The sequence below is a fragment of the Centropristis striata genome, chromosome 23 (genome assembly GCF_030273125.1).
Source record: "Centropristis striata isolate RG_2023a ecotype Rhode Island chromosome 23, C.striata_1.0, whole genome shotgun sequence".
Lineage (NCBI taxonomy): Eukaryota > Metazoa > Chordata > Actinopteri > Perciformes > Serranidae > Centropristis > Centropristis striata.
The window spans coordinates 19,489,945-19,511,893 of record NC_081539.1 but is presented as its reverse complement, the minus strand read 5'-3'; the positions used below and the strand labels follow the sequence as shown (position 1 = coordinate 19,511,893).

The 21,949-nt window shown below is 39.9% G+C and overlaps 1 protein-coding gene across 1 annotated transcript in view; it reads right to left on the bottom strand.

Moving 5' to 3' along the window:
• The window catches only part of pola1 (polymerase (DNA directed), alpha 1), a 69,114-nt gene that overhangs the window by 44,547 nt on the left and 2,618 nt on the right, over window positions 1–21,949 (bottom strand). The window contains exons 4-26 of the mRNA XM_059327254.1: window positions 21,852–21,929; window positions 21,650–21,765; window positions 21,374–21,436; window positions 21,118–21,219; window positions 20,867–21,014; window positions 20,605–20,770; window positions 20,254–20,426; window positions 20,018–20,130; window positions 19,234–19,347; window positions 19,064–19,138; window positions 18,834–18,972; window positions 18,562–18,716; window positions 18,043–18,127; window positions 17,852–17,913; window positions 17,269–17,358; window positions 17,021–17,137; window positions 16,764–16,939; window positions 15,834–15,963; window positions 15,102–15,221; window positions 14,912–15,002; window positions 14,501–14,625; window positions 14,248–14,397; window positions 12,587–12,709 (exon numbers count right to left, since the gene is read on the bottom strand). Of these exons, the coding sequence (XP_059183237.1) occupies window positions 12,587–12,709; window positions 14,248–14,397; window positions 14,501–14,625; window positions 14,912–15,002; window positions 15,102–15,221; window positions 15,834–15,963; window positions 16,764–16,939; window positions 17,021–17,137; window positions 17,269–17,358; window positions 17,852–17,913; window positions 18,043–18,127; window positions 18,562–18,716; window positions 18,834–18,972; window positions 19,064–19,138; window positions 19,234–19,347; window positions 20,018–20,130; window positions 20,254–20,426; window positions 20,605–20,770; window positions 20,867–21,014; window positions 21,118–21,219; window positions 21,374–21,436; window positions 21,650–21,765; window positions 21,852–21,929 (2,711 nt within the window). The remainder of the gene's footprint in view (window positions 1–12,586; window positions 12,710–14,247; window positions 14,398–14,500; window positions 14,626–14,911; window positions 15,003–15,101; window positions 15,222–15,833; window positions 15,964–16,763; window positions 16,940–17,020; window positions 17,138–17,268; window positions 17,359–17,851; window positions 17,914–18,042; window positions 18,128–18,561; window positions 18,717–18,833; window positions 18,973–19,063; window positions 19,139–19,233; window positions 19,348–20,017; window positions 20,131–20,253; window positions 20,427–20,604; window positions 20,771–20,866; window positions 21,015–21,117; window positions 21,220–21,373; window positions 21,437–21,649; window positions 21,766–21,851; window positions 21,930–21,949) is intronic.

Here is a 21,949-nt window from a genome sequence, read left to right as displayed (position 1 = left end):
TTCAGTGTGAACAAGTACTGATGACCAGTTTTCTCACATGAACTCCAGGTAATGTCAGGACCGGATTCTCCAGATATAATACAACATTGTCTTACTTTTTCCTTTTTTTGTGACTCTTAATTTAGAGGATATTTCACCAGCCAAATAGAAATAGTTTTACAGTTACATAGAGCATGAGAAATATACAGCAAATACAGAGCATGTCTTGAAATCCTTCCAATTTTCCTTTTGTTTTTAACAATCTATATAAAGGTGTAGTAACAAAGTTGTACAGTAACTTGTTGGGAGACAGTTGAGCTAATTTTCAAAGTATAATTTTCAAGGAAAACAAAGGTGATGTTCGGTGATATTTTGATGACAAAGGTGATTAGGCGATCCTATGATATCATATCAGAAAACAGGAAAAAAGGATCTGTTCGTTTGTTAGCTCCACAAAGTGTGGTCGTGTCTGCCGTACATGAGAAACCCGTTTTCACCATAATCTAGTAAATCTGTTCACTTATACGTAGGTGGAGTGAAAAGGTTATTTTTTCCATTACACAAATCTCGTGAATATCAGAACATTCCTCTTTTGTGGGGGGGTCAGAAAGTAGCCAGTGTCTTGTGAGGGTCTTTTTACAAGCCGATATCCAAATGAATGAATCTCTGCCTAAAATAAACAGACAAAACTAGCGGGGTTCCTTCAGATTAAATATCATTCTCATATCATTCATCCTCTTACTTGACTGGAAATCCTTAATTTACTTAATGTACTTGGGAGGTGGTGAGGTAAAGTCAGTATAATGTCTGATCCAACTGATTCATACATTTATGTTCACACATATAGCTCCACCTGGTAATGTCACTATAACTTCAGGGTTGCAGTGCATGTGTGAAAGGGACTACACAGATATCAAAGGGAGCGATATCTCAGGATAAACATTCTGGAAAAATATCTTTATGTTGATACATTTCTACCATGTCATGATTCTACACTAAAATCTTTCCTTCATGATAAGCTCTGGTCTCTTCAGTGAGACTTTTCACTATGATAAAACAGCAGAAAGTTAAGCGCTGAAAGAGGAGAGAGCCCAAAGAGCAGAAGGGAATGATCAGAGAATAGACGGAAGGAAAGGGCAGAGAAGTGATGAATAGAGAGATGTGGGAAAGACAGAGGCAGAGCGACAGCAAAGTCAGTAAAGGGGGGAGGCGGGCGAGGTGAGAATGCGTTGATGTAATTGATGTGTGGACTCATTTAGACACGTTTTCCATATGCTGTCAGTCGCAGCAGGACAGGCCGCTTTAAGGAATGAACCGTGTGAAAGACAAGTCGTTTGACCATGATGCAATGGGTGCGACTGACTGTGTGTGTGTGAGCGCTCATCTTTAAACACATACCAACACATGCATAATATATGGCCAATGCAAACACATAGCCCCAGGGGGTACAAAGAGTATGTGTGTATATCGTCCCTCTGATGACTACTCTAGTCACCACTGTGCATGCCGCTCATACTGGGGCAAACACCTGAAAAAGCTCCACTCTGATGCCGTGTCCTTCAGTCTTCCACATCAACCAGATTACCGAAAAAAGGGATTAAAGTAGATCTGAGACGATTAATCGATCAGGTGATAAAATAATAACTTTGATATGTTTTTTTTTTTTGTTTTTTAAATCTATCTTCTATAAAATATACCGGTTCCAGCTTGTTTTTTTCTACTGTTCTCTTATAGTAAACTAAATATTAGGGGTGTAACAATACATCAATATAGATCGATATATCGATTCATCGGTGAACGATTAGACTGCATCGGTGCATATCACTGTTTTATATGTAACATACGCTTTACTTTAATAATCTGAATTATATGAGATGTAAACTGAGCTCACAGATAGAACCAATCTTGGGAATAGTTTATGTTCATAACTGAAGGATCATCACAGGCTCTTTAATTATCCCATTAAAAACATCTGCACTTAAATACAAAGTGGCACTTTATAGCGAACAGGTTTATTTTTTATTCTTTGTATTGAAAAAGAATGTATTGTTTTTTTTCATTTGAATATCTGAAAAAGCTCAGAAATTAAATTGTTAAAATCGTATTTTAGTTTGTTTTTTTTAGTTGATATGAATGTAACAGGTTGTGTTCAATGGGCATATGATATCTGGTCATATCGTTCGTGACATTGGCAAATATCGTATCGTTATCCAATGAATCGATCAAATATCATTGCCATATCCAGGCTAATAGTTTGACATCTACAGTGAGTCAAGATGAACCTCTTATTCTCCAACCAGCCCCCTTTTCTGCTCAATATATTTATAAAAATCTGTTCCTACTAAATGTCCCTCTTTATCACACCGTAAAACATCACTCAATTTTCCTGTGTTTCCTGATCGTTCACTTCTCACCTCTTTGGTGTTAATACAATGTAATTAGACTGGACAGTAATTGAGCAGCTCAGTGACAAGTGCCCTGTGGTGTGAAGGATCGGATTTATTTATTTATTTATTTTACTTTTTTCATACTTCATTTTCAAGCCACAAGATAGGTGAGGGTCCAGGTGTCAGTTTGCATTCTTTTGGCTGTGAGAGGTCAAGGAGGGTCAGAGGTCAACTGAGACGGCGTCTCAGATGCCTTCATCGTATGCAGAGAGCAGAATTAACTAGAAAATTTCCTCTGGGGAAATTCTGAAAGGGCCACGGGGGCTACTGCCGGTGTGTGTACACTATGATGAGATTCTTCAGAGATTTCAAACAATTACTACTAGTAATGTTATGATGCTATATTATATACACTGTAAAAAAAAGATAAACAATAGCTACTCAAAAAAACTGAGGAAAAGAAACTGAACACATTGCACGCAATATTATTAATTAAATCTAACTACGTTACAAGTTGAGTTAATAACAACTTAACAGGAAGTGTTAAGTGTCAATTAAAAACAGACTACAGACTAATTTTATTGTGTTGGATTGATTCAAAATTCTCTTGATTTAGAATTACATACACATAAAGATTATATTTCATGTGATCAGAATGAGTAGATTCTATCTCAAACATTTTTATATTAAAGTAACTTAACCAACTGCCTCAAAATCAAGGACCTTCTTTGTATTTAATACATTTTATCAAATATATTAAGTTAAATGAAATTACTACAGAATAATTTATTACAGTGTACAAGGAGCACACCTACAACAAGTATTCTTTTTCAAGTATTTATTTATACAGCAACCTATGCCCTTTAACCTCAAAGTGTGTGTGTGTGTGTGTGTGTGGGTGTGTGTGATGCTTGAGAATCACCATTCTGATTCTTTGTCTCAAATACCTTTAATCTAATATGACATTATTTTGTCCCACTGAACGTATATGAAATCCATTAAAACACAAACCTGCAACTTGTAGCAGATGGCAGCTTCCCTGCAGCCTTTTCAGACTGACCATTATTGGACCTGACAGTACATGAGAGTGCTGTGGAGAGTTTTTGTTGTCCCTACTCCCTACAGTAGTTCAACACTGACTTGCACAGCTTACAGGTGACATTTTCACTTTGTACTCCCCCATTTTTAAAACATAATGTACCCAACAATCTGCCTTGAGGCTCGAGGACACAGACTTCGGGGCATCTGACCCTGCCAATGTTGCTAAAAGATGTAGTTGGGTTAAGTGGTGCTACCGTAGACTGTAACACTCAAAGCTGCCATGGAGGGAACAAGGGAGACAACTACAGGAGCACAGGTCCATGATAAATGACAAATCCTGTCCAGCTGACGAGTGCAGCTGGAAAATCCCAAATCAAGATATTTTTTCTAACAGATATTAAATTGGAAAAAAGTCAGACTGTTATAAAGGGGTAAACATGTTTACATTAACACCATCCACTCTTCAATATAGAGTACTCATATGTTACTGTTAAATCTGCAGATACCCAGTCTGACTTGACTTTCTACAAACTGCAATTCCTTTTAATTTCAATGCCTCATGTCTTTGTACCCATTAACTGTGTGATACTGCACCATGTCATGCTAATTGATGATTGGTTCAGCCTTGTTGTGATATCTGGCATTCCCCAGCTGTTGCTCAGCTATTTTCAGTCCTTTTCTATTAGGAATTTATGTGTCTTGTTGTCATGTCGCTCTCGTGTATTCTTTATTTCATTGCACTTCCCCCGCCTCCTCATCAAAATATCTTTTGTCTTTTGTCAGGCTGTCATTTTAAATAAGAATATGGGTCTAAACTGATACGTATCTGATGAGTGACAGCTGGTTTATAGATTGAAAGGAAGTAATAAAGATGATATGGAGATACACACAAAGACGATACCCATCTACACACACACACACACATTCCACGCGCCCCCCCCCCCTTCTGATCAGCAGATCAGAGGCAGCATGTTAAACCTCAGTGCGGCAGAGGGCCCTTGTAAAAAGAGCCTGGGGCACCAGTGACGATTGTTTTGAAAAGCACTCAGCTGAAAAGCATTTTGGGATGACAGTCGGCCGACTGAAATAGCACCTGTGGAGGAACACACCACTGTCAGAGCTGGGGGGGTCGTTGTACGCACAACACATACACATGGTGCAGGGGCACGCATGCACACACACACATACACACCTTTTTCACCAACACAACCTCACACAAAGATGCATAAAAGATTTGCAGTTTCTCTTCTGCTAGTGTGAACTTTCATGTGCACACACACACACACACACAGAATGCAAATCCTTCTTTGACTGAAATGATTTCACTTGCATGCAAGAATGCATGAGTGCAGAGAGAGAGAGAGAAATAGAGAGAGAGAGAGAGAGAGACAGACACACAGACACACACACACACACACACACACACACACACACACACACAGACACACAGACACACAGACACACAGACACACAGACACACACACACACCTGTCCTGGCAGATGCCATTGCTGTGTTCTCATGTCTGCTACTGGGAGGGTCAATCTGTTGTAAAGCTGTGTCTGATTTAATACAACCGGCTGAGATCACAAACCCCGGCTCTCATCGAAAATAACTCGACAATGACAACAATCTTCCCGCTGTCTGGTAATTAAAAATGCTGCACTTTAATAGCTGGAAAGAATACGTTCTCATGTGTCACTTCATCCATGGCAGTCACCGATGAATTTGTAAAATGTGCAAATAAATTATGTACGTGCAGTTAGTCAAAAGGGCGCATTATAATGTGATATTTGAGATAGCAGGCAACAGATAGTTCAGGAAGATGAAATGACCTTTGTCATTATGAATCAGCTTCAATTTCATGCACTGAGTCAGGTCTAATTTCTATGAATATGTTTTTAACTGAACTTTAAAGTGTCTATAGTGCATAATTTTTTATAATAATATATCAAACATCAATGTGATTTGATTAAATCTCACAGTGTTGTTTTCTGAAGTCTTTCAGGGGAAAAGCTCTAAAAACTGTCACGATACTGGAATTTCTAACTTTGATACGATACCCTCAAAAATATCAAGTGTAAGTGAGAAGACAGGTTTAAGTTTTAAGCATGAACTTCAACCCGAATGAATGAGATGACTACAGCAGTACGAGTTAGGAAGAAAAGAGATGTATATATATATATATATATATATATCCGATATGGGATTTTTGAGACCAATGCAGATACTGATTTTAGAAGGAAAATTCATCAATAACGGATATAGTCATTTTTTTTGAGCTGGAATGAAAATTGGCCCTTTTTTCTGTGGATTATGCACCGATTTTTACCACCACTCTGCAAATGTGCACAGAGAGCTACTTTCTCAAACATAACATTTCTTAAATATTTAACATTATCATATAATATACAAACAATATATATACATGATAACTGAGAAAATACAAAATTAATTGCTTACTATTTAAAAAACAAAAAAATTTAAAAATGAATAACTTGTAATCATCATTTCAAAATCAGTCGAGCAACATTTTCTTCATTATATTTTGTGTAAAAAAAAAAAAAAAAAAAAAAAAAAAAGGTTTTCATAACGGCGCATATTAGAAAGCAGATACATCGATACCAATATGCCTTTTACCGGCCAACCAGTATATATATATCTGTCGGGCTCTATATAATATTGCTGCATTCATCAGGTGACCAGAAACATGAAACACTTCAAATGAATGATAATAATGTTGCTTCTTAACTGCTGGATCTGTACATAAGCAGGTGCATGCCATGCTAACAAGTTCAACTTTATTTATAAAACAAAGATGATTTATCAATGTTGTGCCTAAACTAGTTTAAACTGCAATAAAGTCAACTGTAAATTACAACTTTCTACCTGCCCTAAAGTCAAGGTAGATTAAATATAAGGATATTGGTTTGTTATTGGTTTATTGGCATAAACTCAGTAAAGCCAATTATAGGATCAAGTTTATAAATAAAGAAATGAAAAGGTTTTAATAGAACTGAACATATGTATCACCTACTTGCCAAGTCAGCTAAAACCACGTACCAATTATCCTCTCATTTACAACTCCACCCGTGGCCCTGATAAAGACACCATATGTCAGATCAATCCGTAATGAATTATAATCCCTGCCATTAGCGTGGTCTCGCATGGCCTCATTAGCAGGTGTTTCTAAAGTCGCAGTTTAAATTCTGAAACCTTGTCCTGTCCACTGTCAGCCATCACAGACAATCTGATGCAGCCAAAATAGCCTCACTGCTCCCATGTGACTATTTGTTAAGTCCACTCCTATCAGGAGTAAAGCCAGCTCCGCGGACTACGGGACCATGGAAACATGCGGCGCTCATTTCCCCGGACATGAGAATGTATACATGCGCTGACAAACACACACACACATCAGCGCAGGCAGGCTTATGTGTTCTTAAGTCTAATTCGGGGAAATGTAAAAACGACCCTTGTGATTCTGAGACAGGAGCAGCGAGTGAGACCCCGAATGAAAGAAATGTAGGCAACAATATTTACTCGCACCCCAACACGGCACAGCCTGACAGACGCACACACAGACGAGACATGATAGCGTGGTTTAGGTATTCCTGCGTCTAATTCGGGGAAATGATTTGTGATTCCCGAGACAAGAGGAATGATACAGAACCTGAATGAGGGACAGCAGGGGCAACAATATTTACTTAGACTTCATTACAAACACACGCACCCGAACACACAAGTGCACACAGCGGTTTAACCTAAACCAAACTTTGACCTCTCCACACCCTCGGCTCCGTTACCCAAGCCCGCTTCCATCCCTCACTCTGCATGCCACCCAATAATGTGAACTACGAGCTCCTGTCAGGCTGTTTTTAAACACAAGGACAGAGACTCAATTACAGCAGAATGGCTTTCCGGAGTCATCCTCCATCCTGAGACACACACACCTGCTAATGGTTGTCAGATTTGCTGGCAAAAGGGGCAAAGGTCAAACCAATCTGCGTTCCACAACAATCAACGGCTTCAACCGGCCTCTGTTGTTAACATCACCCGATTAGGAGGACTTACACACACTAACACACACATACAGTTTATGTTCGGGGGAAAGTAGAAGGTGCAAAAGATTTCTAATCCAAGCAGGTCATAAAAGTGACAAAAACTTTAAACAGAGAACTTCTTTATCCTTAAATTTAAAGACACCAAAGAGAAAGATGAACGACACTCCAGGGAAAGCAGCTTTTGTGCTGCCCTTGACTGTTAACAGACACTTCTCTATTTGCTTTGACTAGCAACATTAACACCAGCACAAGAAATTAACACCAACGACCAGCCAAATGCTGCAGAGTTTTTCCTGCAACTGATCTCTGATCTACAACAACATCTGCAGAAAATCCTCCTTTCTCTGCGTTTAATTCTCTCTATTTGTAAGGGGACACTGTCGGATGAAGTCAGGGATACACCAACCAGTGGTTGGCGGACAATAAAAGTCTTCCTGGTATGACAAATGCATTTATCAGCCTATTATGTGTGTAAGTTGTCTGTGTTTCATATATCGGTTTCTCTGCACCCAACTGTTCTCTGGCGAACATACAAAAGAACCCAAAATAACACTGAGGGGGCTGAGGGGGACATCAATCTGTGGCTGTGTAATCCTAAACCTTCACCTTCCTCTTAATACCCATCATCCCACCCTTAATACCCACACATACCAGGACAGAGTAGGGCCACAACAAATGGTCCCCCGACAAAGGGCAGAGTTCGGCCAGTAGCACTTGTGCGCACACACGCATAGACACATGTACGTCAACACATACATGCAGACACGGATAGATACAAGACATGCTCAAGAAGCACACACAAGAAACGGGAGGGGAGCTAAGTGGGGGTTTTCCCCTCTTAACTTGGCAAGTCTGATCAGAAGAGTCACCGCCAAGGGTCTGTCATCCCCCTCCGAGCCCCCTCATCTGAACCCTCCCTGGGCTGAGAAACCACTGTGGCCCCCGGGCTGACCCGTCCTGCCGCAGGGGGGTTAGGCCTCAATTTAAAACGAGAGTGAGAGAAAGATGAGAGCTAAGCCAATCAATAAATACACAGAACACATGCACATTCACCGGCACACTGGTCCAAACAGATGAAGGGAACGCGCCGAGGGGCGGGGGGGTGGATTTACACTGTGGCCTGTGTACGTGTTACAATTACAAAAATAAAAAGCCTCCTAAATCACAATATGAAAGTAGAGTGCAAATGTGACGATTAAAATGGGGGCCGGGGTGCAAACGGCAATACCCACAAATACACTAGAAACCTCGCTATAAATGCCAGCTGGCCTTTCTGGCTCGCTGCAGTAGGAAACTACCAAGAACTACTTGGCTTACGTTGTTAAACTGTTGCCTGAACCAAACTGCTCCCAGCTCCTTTGCTTGCTCCAGCCAGGATACAAAGGCTGGGAGGGTAGCTAGTAAAAATAAATGTGGCTTCTACTCTTGATCTCACAGCCGCTACAGCTCAATGAATAACTGTCACAAGGTAATTTCTTTCGTTTTCAGTGAACTTGGCATTTGCCCCTTCTCAAGTGACATAATTAGTGTAACAAGTGTTTTGTTTAACTATAAACAAAACATGTCTACATCGTTGCCGCCTGAACTTGATTCATAATCCAAAACAAATCTTAGGAGCAAATTGTTTAATTTTGTTGCGAGTAACTTAGCATCAAAGAAATTAAACCATAAGGGGCTACATTTACGTAATGGCAAAATGGTAACATTTGTAATGTTAACGAGCCAACAGCAGCTAAACAAGTGGAATTTGTATACTAGTTAATGTTATACTCCATGGAAAGTGAACACCTACCATTAGATTACATGATAGCTAGCATTCGCTAAATAAAAAGCAACTCCAAATTAAGATTGATATATCATTGGTTTTATGCCCTATGTGATATAGCTGCAGGGCCATGAACCAAAAATGTATCAAACCCGAACCTCAGAACCTCTAACCGACCTAATCTTACCCATGGCGATTATTTCCATTATTTTTTAAATACACCGAAGAGAAAAAAAAAAATAGTTTGGACACACTTTGGGTTTACGAAAGATGACACGGAACAAAAAGAGGTCAAATGTTAACACTGTGGAAAAACTGTTTTCAAAAATTTGAATTATTTTCTGCTGTTTTAAAGAAGTTGATTTCTTTTTTTAAATAAGAAGTGATGCTTTGATTTCAGTTCAAAATATTCAGTTAATAAGGGCAAAATAGTTTCTTTAATTTCATTCAAATTAACTTTCATTAGAAAAAATATCCCAGCTCTAATAGTTGAGGAATTAACCATGGGGGTAAAAAACAAAAACAAAATAATCGTTCATTAATCGTAATCTAGGTAAAACGTTAAATTAATCATGATATTGGTCCTATCGCCCAGCCTTAATAACCGTCATATAATTTTTTTTAGGAATGTACCACTAAGATCATACGGTCAAAATGCACCAATCGCCGTTCCTGCTTTTGATCCCAATAATGGAAATGATCAGAATTTAGAACTGAAATTGTCACACCCCTGGAATATAGAGAGCACTAAATTATCCTCAACAACATTATTTACAGGATCTCATTTACAGTGGGACACCCCGGTTGTGCTGATGCCGCACTCTCTCCACAAACACACAACCTGCAGTATAAATAGATGCGTGTCTCGGTTCATGGATACAAAGTAAACAAAACACCAAGATTGTGCAAAGTGGGATCTCCTGCTACCTCAGCAAGTTCAAGTCCACGCCTCGTACTCAGCACCCTGCGCGTTCAGATCTGGCTGATGACCTTTTGATGCGTATCTCTTCAATCTGTCATATCCCTCTCTACTGTATGCAATGTACTAATGCAGTTAAGTCCCAATAAAACACAATCCAATTTGCTAACTGTCCCTTCAGCACACTGGGTAACTTCAGACGAATGAGCAAACGACTGAGGCATAAGAGCTTTTAATGATCTAAGACCTTTTTAATGTAGATACATCTCTAATGCTTAGTTTCTGTAAGTTAATATATAATTTAAATCATTGCGATTTCTAAAGATAATATATATATAACTACTGACCAAAGTCAGTTAAAAGCTGCTCAGCTGTTTACTCACTGACCTTGATCTTATAGTATCCACGGCTCGGTTTTATGCTTTGTTCAGACCTGCCAAGGGTCAACAAATACATCTTACAACATTATAACTTTAAACTAATTTGTATCAAAAGGTGACATTTATGTTTCAAACCATGGATACTCAACTTAGACAAAACGGGCCAGACGGGGTGCTTGGTGGCCGCTGACCACTTTCTAATACATTTCTAACACATTTTCACCTTTTTTTAAAGAACATAAAATACAGAAAACAATGCTTGAGCTGATTTAGAAATACATGTATATCCAGCAGAGAACTGGAAAAATAAATTTAAGTAAGTAAGGTGACTACTTTTCCGAAGATGTTGAGGCAGTTGACAATGTAATACATTGTATTTACAATGTATAATAATGTTGAATATGCTTTAAGAAAGTTATTTGTTTTTGTCTGAGTACCCTTGCAGAGTCATATCAGTACAAAATAGGTGCACAATCCACAGAGAGCTGAAAAATCCATTACATAAGCTGCCTTATTAGTAATTGGTGAATTTTTTCCTTCTAAAATTTGCCTAAAATCAGTTTTTTTTATACTTTGAATGGAAATAAGGTGCCAAAGTACATAAAAAGCATAAAAACAGTGCCATGAGACAATCCCCTGGACCCTCCGACAGAGGTCAAGGCTATTTAATCTCTGTGGCACAACACTTTGGTTTACTACTAGTGTGTGTTAGTGAGAAAACATTAAGGGATATTAAGGGAACTGGGTTTTGTTTTCGGTTTTTTTACCCAAACTGCTATAAGAGCTGTCTGGAGATTTGTAATTTTTGCTGAAGTTTTAAAAAGATTACTTAACCAAATCCATTCAAAATAGCATTTTTATTTATTCAAGGCGTCCAAACTATTAGGAATGCACACTTGAATTAACCATAATAAATATTCAGTTGAACGTGACGGCAGACAACTTGCAAAGTGCAGCAATGTCACCATTTCACACAAAGTAAACGCAGCTAAATTTGTGGCTGAGATTAGGATGAAATAAAGCCAGAACGAGGGGAAATGTAATTAACCCGTCCATCTCTGGCTGTTGACAAAGAAACAAGCAGCAAGTCTGGAGGGAGAGAAACTCCCACCTGTACAAGGGAATCAAATGTGCACCTTTTACAAAGTAGCTCTGTCAGCCGAACAACGAGCGTGACTGGAGGCACAAATGGACTGACAAAATAACAAACACACACACTGAGTTACTGCCCTGCCCTCTATTAGCGAACACAATGAGTGTGTAAGGGGATCTTAATGAAGGACTCCCCTGAGGCAAAGCTTGACGCCTCTGCTGAGGATGTGTACTGTTAGAGCTCATTAAATGAACATGAGTACAACCACTGACATGTTGGGAGTGTGTGTGTGTGTGTGTGTGTGTGTGTGTGTGTGTGTGTGTGTGTGTGTGTGGTGTTCAGTTACAATACCAGATTTAGACGTTTATGTCATGCAGTACACATGCCTCTGTGCGCCAATTTATTGAGCGTGCACGCCCATTTTGTTTCCATTTGTGTGTGTGTTGAAAGAAGTCGTTACACAAACGCCAGCGAGAGTGTGAGCTTCATGTGTGTGTCTGTGGCATTTTGTAACTGGAAAATACTCACGCAGAGCTATTGATATCACAGACAACACAACAGGTCTCCGATTCTGACTAAATGAACTTGAGGGAATAATCATATTTAGAGCAGCGCAGGGCACGGGGGCCAGGGAGGGAGAGATCATTTTGTGAAGAGAAAAGGACAACAAATGTGAGGCAGAAGGGATCCGAGAAAACGAAACGGAAGATGAGGAAGAAGTCAGGAAGAAACTGGAATAGTGGCAGGAGTGCTGCACGAGGTGGAATCTGATGCAGCAGTGCCCTCTTGTGGATGAGGTGTTTTATTTTCTCAATCACAAAAAAGGGCTGTAGGACATCCGGTGGGACATTTCTGTTTAACCAAACCTTTAGTTTGGTTTTGATGTGTATGAGCTGACAGAGGTGTGAAAGTTAAAGAGGCATCCATAAAGACTACAGTCACTGATGTGTGTGTTCGACTCACCTCTCTTCCCTTGTGTGTGACCAGCGCGGCGAGCGGCTTGGCGTAGAATCGGCTGTAGCTGAATCCCAGACAGCCGTACATACTGTTGGCAGTCAGCTTCAGAGCCTTCTGACGGATGTCATACTGAAGGACAGGCAGACTTAAATTAGACCAAACATATTCCCCTGAAAACACCACAGTTATGAAAATGGGTTAGAAGTTGTCTCAGAGGTAAATACAAACGGTTGACAATAGAGACAATTGTGGTTTGGAGCCTGTATGCAGCAGTTACTCTTTTCTGTGAAATGAAAATGGTTGGCTATTTTGTCAAACTGCACCTATACACCTACTAAACAGCTACCTGCATGACTCTGTCTTCACCGGGAGCAGAATGCACTTACAGATGCCCAACTGCTGTCCATCTATACACTCGTATGATCCACTTTATGTCATCTTTTGACTAATATATGGTTCAATAAATATGCTGTTTGTCGTGGTGCTTTGATTGTTATGGTGAAGAATGGGGAAAATACTTCTGTGTTCTATCATGCTGACAATGAACATTTGGAGCAAATAAGTGTACAGATGGAGAGGGAAGAAGTCGATTATTATATGCAGGAGTGGTTTGAGAAGTTTCTGTGGACGTTATAGAAGAAGAAGATTACTTTATTAATACCACAATGGGGAAATTCAACCTCTGCATTTAACCCATCTTTTTTTTTTTTTTTTTTACACACAAGTGAACACACCAGGCAAGGAGCAGTGGACAGCACATTACTGCACCTGGGGAGCTGTGCAGGTGTTAGGTGCCTTGCTCAAGGGCACTTCAGTCCTAGACATGTCAGTACCGGATTCGAACCAGCGATTCGAGCCCAAGTCCTAACCTCTAGGCCATGGACTGCCCAATACGGCTGTACCAAATGGTTCAAAGCTTTTCCCTGCACAAGAGAAATCTGGAGACCCGAGATTATCAATATGAATAAACAAGCTTCGCTCTGTGCAGCAGCAGGGTCGGGTGACGTCAGCGTGTTATTTGTCCGGCTTGGTTCCGGCTAAGTGTATTTCACCTAACTTACAACAGAACTCTTCTACACTTCCTTTGAGTTAACAAGCGAGCACCACTTTACCATTGCAAGTCAAATTGTGTCGGTTTATCATAATAACCACCGGCCGTCGGAACACTAAATATCAATACTTGGCGGTCATGAATCGATATAATATTGCCACGCACAATATCACTATACTATGCTGTAGCAATTTGCTCGAGCCTCCATCACTCACTTTAAATAATACAGAATACAGAAATTACTCTGAATTACTCTTATTAGGGGTATGACATTTGGTACAGCCCAAAAATATATACTTTTTTCCATCACAACAATATGGTTGTTTTATTTTCAATTGGCACAAATTCAAGAAGACATAAAATCACAGAAGCAGTTACTTATTTTTTCTTACAGCCTTTAAAGCTGCACCTAAAATATTTTATGTATCACTCTGAACTGTCTCAACATTAGCAGACTCAATTGTAACGGCTACTAACTTTAAAGAGGAAAACAAATGGAAAATAATAACCTTTCAAAACAAATAGAACAATAACGTATACATAAAGACTATGCATACAGCATCTGTGTTTAAGTGTGTGTGTGTGTGTGTGTGTGTGTGTGTGTGTGTGTGTGTACCTGCATGTAAAGGTCTGGGTTGATGTCTTGCTGTTTCATCAGCTGTTTGACCTGTTTACGCCTCTCCACCAGCTTCCTGATTTCTTTGGGCAGGATTCCCATGTCCAGGTCTGAATCTGGAATCTCAGGAATCTCCTCTGGGCCATCCTCCTGTAACCATGGAAACAACAGTTAGACGTGAGCTGGAACTTTAGTATACAGTTATTAATAATCTCAGTAAACATATATGGACAAACAGTACACACACACACACCTCATTCTTCTTCTGTTTGCTCTGAGCCTCCCTCTGTACAGTGGTGAAGCAGATGTTGAACTCTTGGATGATTGAAGGATACAGACTGTTGAAGTCAAGCAGCAGCACAAACTTGTCGTAGAAACCTTCGGAGAGAGAGAGAGAGAGAGAGAGAGAGAGAGAGAGAGAGAGAGAGAGAGAGAGAGAGAGAGAGAGAGAGAGGAGAGAGAGAGAGAGAGAGAGAGAGAGAGAGAGAGAGAGAGAGAGAGAGAGAGAGAGAGAGAGAGAGAGAGAGAGAGAGAGAGAGAGAGAGAGAGAGAGAGAGAGAGAGAGAGAGAGAGAGAGAGAGAGAGAGAGAGAGAGAGGTTGTAGAAATATGTCCAATTGTCCATCTGCAGAAAAGAAGACTTTAATCTAAAAACATAGACTTACCAACTTTAGGATCCAGCACCAGACCTCCAGCATAGGCTGCCTTCTTCTTCCGCTTGCCTTTCCCTGCATCCACCTCATCTTCTCCCTCGACCTGGGACACAGAGACAAAATAATAAAAAAGGTATTAAACATTCTGTCACTTGACTTCACATTAGCAAAAAAGAAGCAGAGTGACTGTGAGCAGCTTTACCGCTTCCTGCTGGGCCTTTTTGAATGAAGGTTTGTCAGGGACGATGTAGTTTTTGTCGTGGAAGGCGTGAAGCAACAGGAACTCGTTCCTCTCGGCGCGACCTCCCATCAGAGTACGAGACTGCAGAGGAGGAAATCAGCTGATTGAACCAGGAAGTAAAAAATCAGTCAGGGAGCAGAGCTTGAACATGACTTCAGCCCGACCTGAAGTAAAAAGGCTCAGAGGTGATGGTCTAAAATGTCACCTGCATTGCATTTTGTAATTCTCTCTGAAACACACTGGTTGATCAAAGCAGGTTGGCTTGATAAAGGCTTTTAAGATTTACAGCTTTTTTTCTTCATTCACAGGAGAAGCAAGTCTTGTTTTTGTCTGAAAACGGTTTTATTTCTGACTTCAATTTGCAGTATTTGTACTTCAGCTGTACAATAAGCAAAAAGAGCTGCTGCCTCCAATTCAAAACCCTCAATGATTGTCATCCCTGTTTCTTTTGTCATGTCTTAAAAATTCAAGTAATTTTGGTGGTGCAGACATTTATGATTTAAGAGCCGGGTTAGTTAACATCATGACATTTAACAAATTGCAGAGTGACTGCAGTTTTAATTGTTATTTTCTCTTTGAGCCGAGTAATAAGGTCAGACAAAAGCTCTGTTGTAACATTTTAATGTTTTTTTCTGCAGCTCTCTGGGCGACTGTTCAATGGAGGTAAAGGGAAAAGTGTCGGTTGTGCGTTACCATGACGTTGCCAGCGATGTTGGTGATCTGCATGGCCAGCGGCAGCACGTTGAGCTCACACATCATCTGGAGGATCAGCTTGGCGTCCGTCCACGTCAACTCCAGCAGGTAGAGCAGGTGAGGAGAGTCACTGGGACACAAGCACACATATTTTAGGATACATGCAAAAAAAAAATATATATATATATCTTCCAACTTGTACTTTTTCTTTAAACAACACTTTACATACAGCAGATCAAGGCTGCAACTTAGAATTATTTTTATTGCTGATGAATCTTTCTATTATCAATTAATCTAATAACTGTTTGGTCACTTTCTGACCCTACATGTATTTATGTAGACAAAACTGACAAGTTATATTTATGAAAGAAAAAGTATGTAAAATAATAATAATAATAATAAAGTACAGGGGTTTTTTGGAGTGACATTATCATAAAATATGAGAAAAGACATTCAAAGCTTCGCTCGAAAGCCTACTATGAATGGTTAAAAAAATAATAATTTTAAAATAGAAGACATTTGGTACAGCCCTAAGTTGTCATATTTTTTTTTCCTCTATAAAAAACAAACAAATACAAAATCACAGAAGCAGATAGTTTTTATAGCCTTCTTTTTAGGCTTTTTCCAAAAGATTGAATGTGAAGTATCACTTTAAACAATCTCAACCCAGTTGTTTAATGTAACTAACTTTAATTAGTAAAATTACTAATTTAATAACTGTTTGGTCAATAAAATGTCCGAAATTATGAAAAAAGTCGATCAGTGTTTCCCAGAGCCCGAGTGGACTTCCTGCATGTCCTGTATTGTCCATTCTTCAATTATAAAAAATAGTTTGTGACTAGTCCAGTAGAGAACTAATCAATTAATTGATTGATCTTTGCAAACTCTTTTTCTGATTTGGTTGAACTGACCCTTTACGGACAGACAAACCTGTAGAGATTCTTGATGTTCTCCGGAGGGACTGTGATTCTCTCCACCTTCAGCACCTGTGCAGCCAGCTCAGTCAGATGGTAACTTTTACAGCGAATCAGCTCCTTGGCGGAGATTTCAACATCGCACACCAGACGGCCACAGGTTGCGCTCTTCTCTGCAAAGGCACCACGACCCTGCAACAATTTTTAATCATGTACAATGTGGTATAGAAGCAAAAAAAGACTCATATTTCAAGAGATTTTTATTCCTCTTACTCCTAGTTTGGGCATATTGGCTCTCCTGAGTCGTCCGATCTTCGACCAGTGGGGAACCTTGCACACATTGATCCTCTGCAGAATCACTTCCAGGTCAAAACCAAAGATGTCGTGACCCTACAGGAAGAGATTAAACATGCTCATTTTAACCATGATGAAACACTGCATCTTCATTTGAGCCATTGATTTATCTGGAATCAATTGAGTAAATCCCATAGAATTATTCTATCGCAACATCTTGTACTCACCACCAGCACGTCAGGGTCGATTTTGTGCATCTTGGCCAGGAAGAAGCCAAGCAGAGTGCGCTCTGTAGCAGCTATCTCCACTCTCCCGTTCTAACAAAGGAGAGGGTCACACATCAATGTTTCTGTCACAAACACTGACGAGAATAGCAAAATATATTCTCAATCACAAACTAAACTATTTTTCTGTAAAGCGCTGTAGAAACTGCTCTTTTTTAACGTGCCACATCAATACAATTAAAAATAAATAGAGAAAAAAGAATAAAGAAAAAAATTCATTTAGATTATTTATTGCATTATTTTTTTATACGATATTGGTTTCTTGTCTTTGCACCAAAACACCAAAGCAACATCCTTACCATTTTAAAAAATAAAATAAAATAAATAATAAAGATAAAATGTAAATCAATAATTATGTAATAAATATATAAAATCAAACAACTAAAAACATATTGTGTCATTGCTTTTTTACTCTATGTATTTTTGTCCTGTAAATATGAAAACCACTTATATTCCTGAAAATAGAGTAAAAATGATTTTTCCTGTTTCTAGCACCAAGCTGAGCTCCAAAACCACGACCACTCACCTTCTTCCTCACAGCATCTTTGAAGTCGTAGGGGAAGATACAGTCAGCCGGTTTACTGACCACTGCAGAGACAAAATTAATATAATTACCATTTAAAAAACTATTCTTACTATTCTTCCACAGCATTGCAATTATATCACATTAAAACAGTAAAAAGAAAACATTCAGTAATATGAGTATAAATAACTCACCACAAAAGTGTGTCTGGTATGGAGGCTGAGGTGGAGCTTTATCCATATGGAATTGATAGTGGACCAATGCGGCCAGGGACACAATCTGCAGAGGACCAATTATATCACTGAGAACCTCAGCTTGTTTGTGCACATCATGAAGTCAAGTCAAGTCAAATTTATTTATATAGCGCATTTACAGACGGCTGAGCCGCACCGAAGTGCTTCACATAATAGTGCAAAAAGTGCAATAAAATACTGAATTGATAAAGGTAAAAAAGAAAGAAACAAAACAAAATTGAATTTAAAATAAAGTAAAAGAAGATGGGATCATTTTAAAAGCACTGTGGGATTACTAGGGGACACTATTCCCTAGCACTTGCCGGGGGAAAAAAAAAAAAAAAAAACTTTAATTGAAGGCAAGAGAAAAGAGGTGGGTTTTTAAGTGAGATTTAAAAACATTTAGGGACTGCGCTGCACGGATGTGGAGGGGGAGGCAGTTCCAGAGAAATGACACAAAACCATTTTTTTCATTCTGACCTCGTTGTGGTGTGTTTTGGGGTTCTGGATAGTCTTGAGGCTGATGGACATGACGGTGATGGGTGGAGGCGACAGGTCTTTGACCACAGTGACGAGGTCGGTCCTCAGGGCCAGAGCCTCCACCTTACACCAGCTGACCGGCTGGCTGATCAGCTCTAACACAGACACAAGGGTACATGTGAATTTTCCAATATAAATTGTTTTTTTCTTCAGTTAAACTAAATGAAAGTTGTCAAACAAACAGAAAATAATTATTGAGGCATCCTCCTTACGCGGTGTCTTGATGTCCAGCCAGCAGGGCCCTTTAATCTTCCTGCTGAGGAGGAAGTGCTCCAGACTGGAAGTGTTGGTTCCAAAAATGTGGGAAAAGGTCGCCCCCTTCAGGTCAGAAGGCAGCGCTGGGAACTCCGCCTGTACAACAATATTTACCACATAGACAAATAAGTTATTGTTAAAAAACGATAAAGGCTTGGACCACTTCTGTGTGGGCACGTCCACTCACAGAATATCTGACTTCCAGGTACTCGCACTGAGTGGGCACGTCTGGGATTTCAAAGGCGTAGCTCCTCTCCACTTTCTGCAGAAAGAAACAAGCAGCAGTAACAAACATGATGTCACACGCCAGAACATTGCATACAAGCTATACAGTCTATAAACAAAGTAGTCACTGACCTTGGACTTGAACTTCATGATCCTGAACTTCTCAGAGAGTTCATTAAACTCCTGGTAGACATCCATCATTCCTACAGGAGTGTCCGACACCTCCCCAGTCTTGGTGTTCACTTTCTGTTCATGACAACACAGCCAAAAGTTGAAAAAAGATATTGTGTTATAGTTTTAGGGGTTGTTTTTTTTAAGTTGATGTGTATATTGCATCTTATATAGCAGGTGCAGCCACAGCCACACCAACTGTTCCTGTTCTTTTTTGCTCAAAGTAAGGGGACACTCAAAAGATATTAAGGGCTCTATAGCTACTGAGCATTATAAGCTGATGGAAACATTTCCTCTCTGTGACCTCAGCATATTTTGCTTGTGGTATAGAGTGAAAAGTTTCCTGTGGAACTACAGTTTGTAAACTTTGGTCTCCACATAAAATGCATCCATCTACAAAATGTGTATTCTGCGTCCAGCTGGCATGAATACAATAACTGTTACAGCTTTATTATACGGTCATAGAATGTATATACACAACAAAGCACTATCACTTTTTTAGATTCCAGCAAATATAATGCAACTTCCTTCTGTGCACGTTTTGGAAATTTGATTGCAACCTAATCTCAACATGTAACTCCACCCGTCTTCACAGTAATAAGAGCAAATATCTTGTACTGTAAAGTGATGATTCATTGAAGTCATTAAGATTATTAACAAAGCAAAGAGAAACAAGTGTTTCTTAAAACACGGCAACCTCGTTCAATGCTATACTGGCAGTAATGTGAGAGAGCAGGAAACTTACATATTCGCGAGGCAGGAAGTACATGGTCCGCTCAATGTTCTTGACTGAGACACAGCAGCTGACGTGAGACTTTGCAGATTCAATCCACACTTTTCCAAACAAGTACACCACACCTAGGTCACGGAGAAGTTAAAATATCAGGATGTGCTCTACAAATGTGAACAGGAATTTTGGATAATGGATTTACATGATTAAGTATCAAATATAGATTCACTCAGGGGGTACATGTGCTTTACCTGGTTGGCTGTAAGGGTCTTCAAAGGCATCCAGCCAATAGAAGCGGAAAACCTGCTCCCCGTCGGCCCCCTCCACCAGCGGGAGTTTGCTGGAGTCAACCTGTACCTCAGCTGGAGCCTCACTGGCTCCACCTTCCTCCTCTTGTCCCCAAGAGCTTTCCATCCTGCTGGACCTGGAAAAGGACAGAGGAAGGTTACAACCGAAGCTTGTGTTGTGCTGTTGAAGAAACAATTGAGGTCTTTACATGTTAGCTCTGTTTCTTTTATGCATGTACATTTTAAGATTGAGCCAGAAAAAAGATCTTCATTTCCTACTAAAGAAGAAGCAAACAAAGCAGATAAAAGACTTACAATAACACAGGGTCCTGAGGCTCTACTTTGGGCTCCACTTTAACTGCCACCGCTGCTGCTTTCTGTGAAGGCTCAGCATCATCTTTAAGTGCAGACTTCTCCTCCTCAAGTCCGACTTCCATCGGCTCATCGAAGTCCACCCCATCAAATGCCAGAGTGTCATTCACTGAGAAACACATTGTCATAAAAGATAAGTGTATCCTTGTTGCTAGAAGTGAGAAAAGGGGCAATAAGATAGCACAGTTGTATCCGTCTTTCTTACCTTCCTCTTCATGCGGCTCCTCCACTTTCTGCTTCTCCACAGGAGGAGTAGGCGTGGATGGAGGGAGGCGGGCTGATGGCCTGGGGGTCGGGTCAGAAGGTGGTGGCTTGATAACTTTAGCCTTTAGCCCCGTAGCTGAGGGTGACTCCTGGTGTTACAGAAGGGACAGACAACAGTTAACAATTACTGAATTCAAACTGTATAATTTGGCCAGTTTGTAGATAATTCCAATCGTGATAGCTTAAAGATACCTTTGGCATCTGATGTTTGATAGAAAAGGGATTCATTGGTGCTCCAAGAGACTTCTTTTTCTTCAGAGTGACCACTGGCGGAGGAGTCAGAAGATTTGATTTCTGGGAAGACAGAGAGAGAGAGAGACAGATTTAAAAAAAGGCAAATCTGATTAGATATGGACAATATATAGTTGGAGAAAGTGTCTATGAGGAAAATAAGACAACGTGTCACCACCACTGCAAAAGATACTTGTCTAAATTATATGATACCAACCTCAGAGTGCAGGTCCTGTAAGATGTCTCCCAGTAGGTCATCTTTGGACAGGTCCACGTCTTTCTGCAAGAGACAACATATGCTTATGGTCAACAAAAGGGCATAAAAGGGGCAAGAGCAGTAACATCTTTTGTATTTTTTTGTGTGTTTTTGTGTTGCTGTAACTTCAAATTATATAAATATATCAAATGAAATACATTTGAAGTTCAGATTCACACAGGGGAGGCTTAGGGACATTGTAAAAGAGGCAAGTCAATGATGCCAGCAGAAACACACCTCAGCAGGCCTCTTGACGTTACTGTTCATGAAGAGACTCTTGATGGTGTTGGGCTTGGCAACAACAGATTTCTTCTCATTCTTCTTTGAGGCAGCTCCTTTAGCACCTGCTTTGCCTGTGATCATAAACAAAACATTTTTACAAAAATCCCTCTTCCTGCAGAGCTACGTGCTGCACATCGACCCACACACTCATGCTTACCTTTGTTGTTTTCGACGACATCATCGTCCAAATCATCGTCAAAGATTTCTCTCCCATCCTCCACATATCCTGTTCCATCTGAGAGAAGAGAAGAAGCA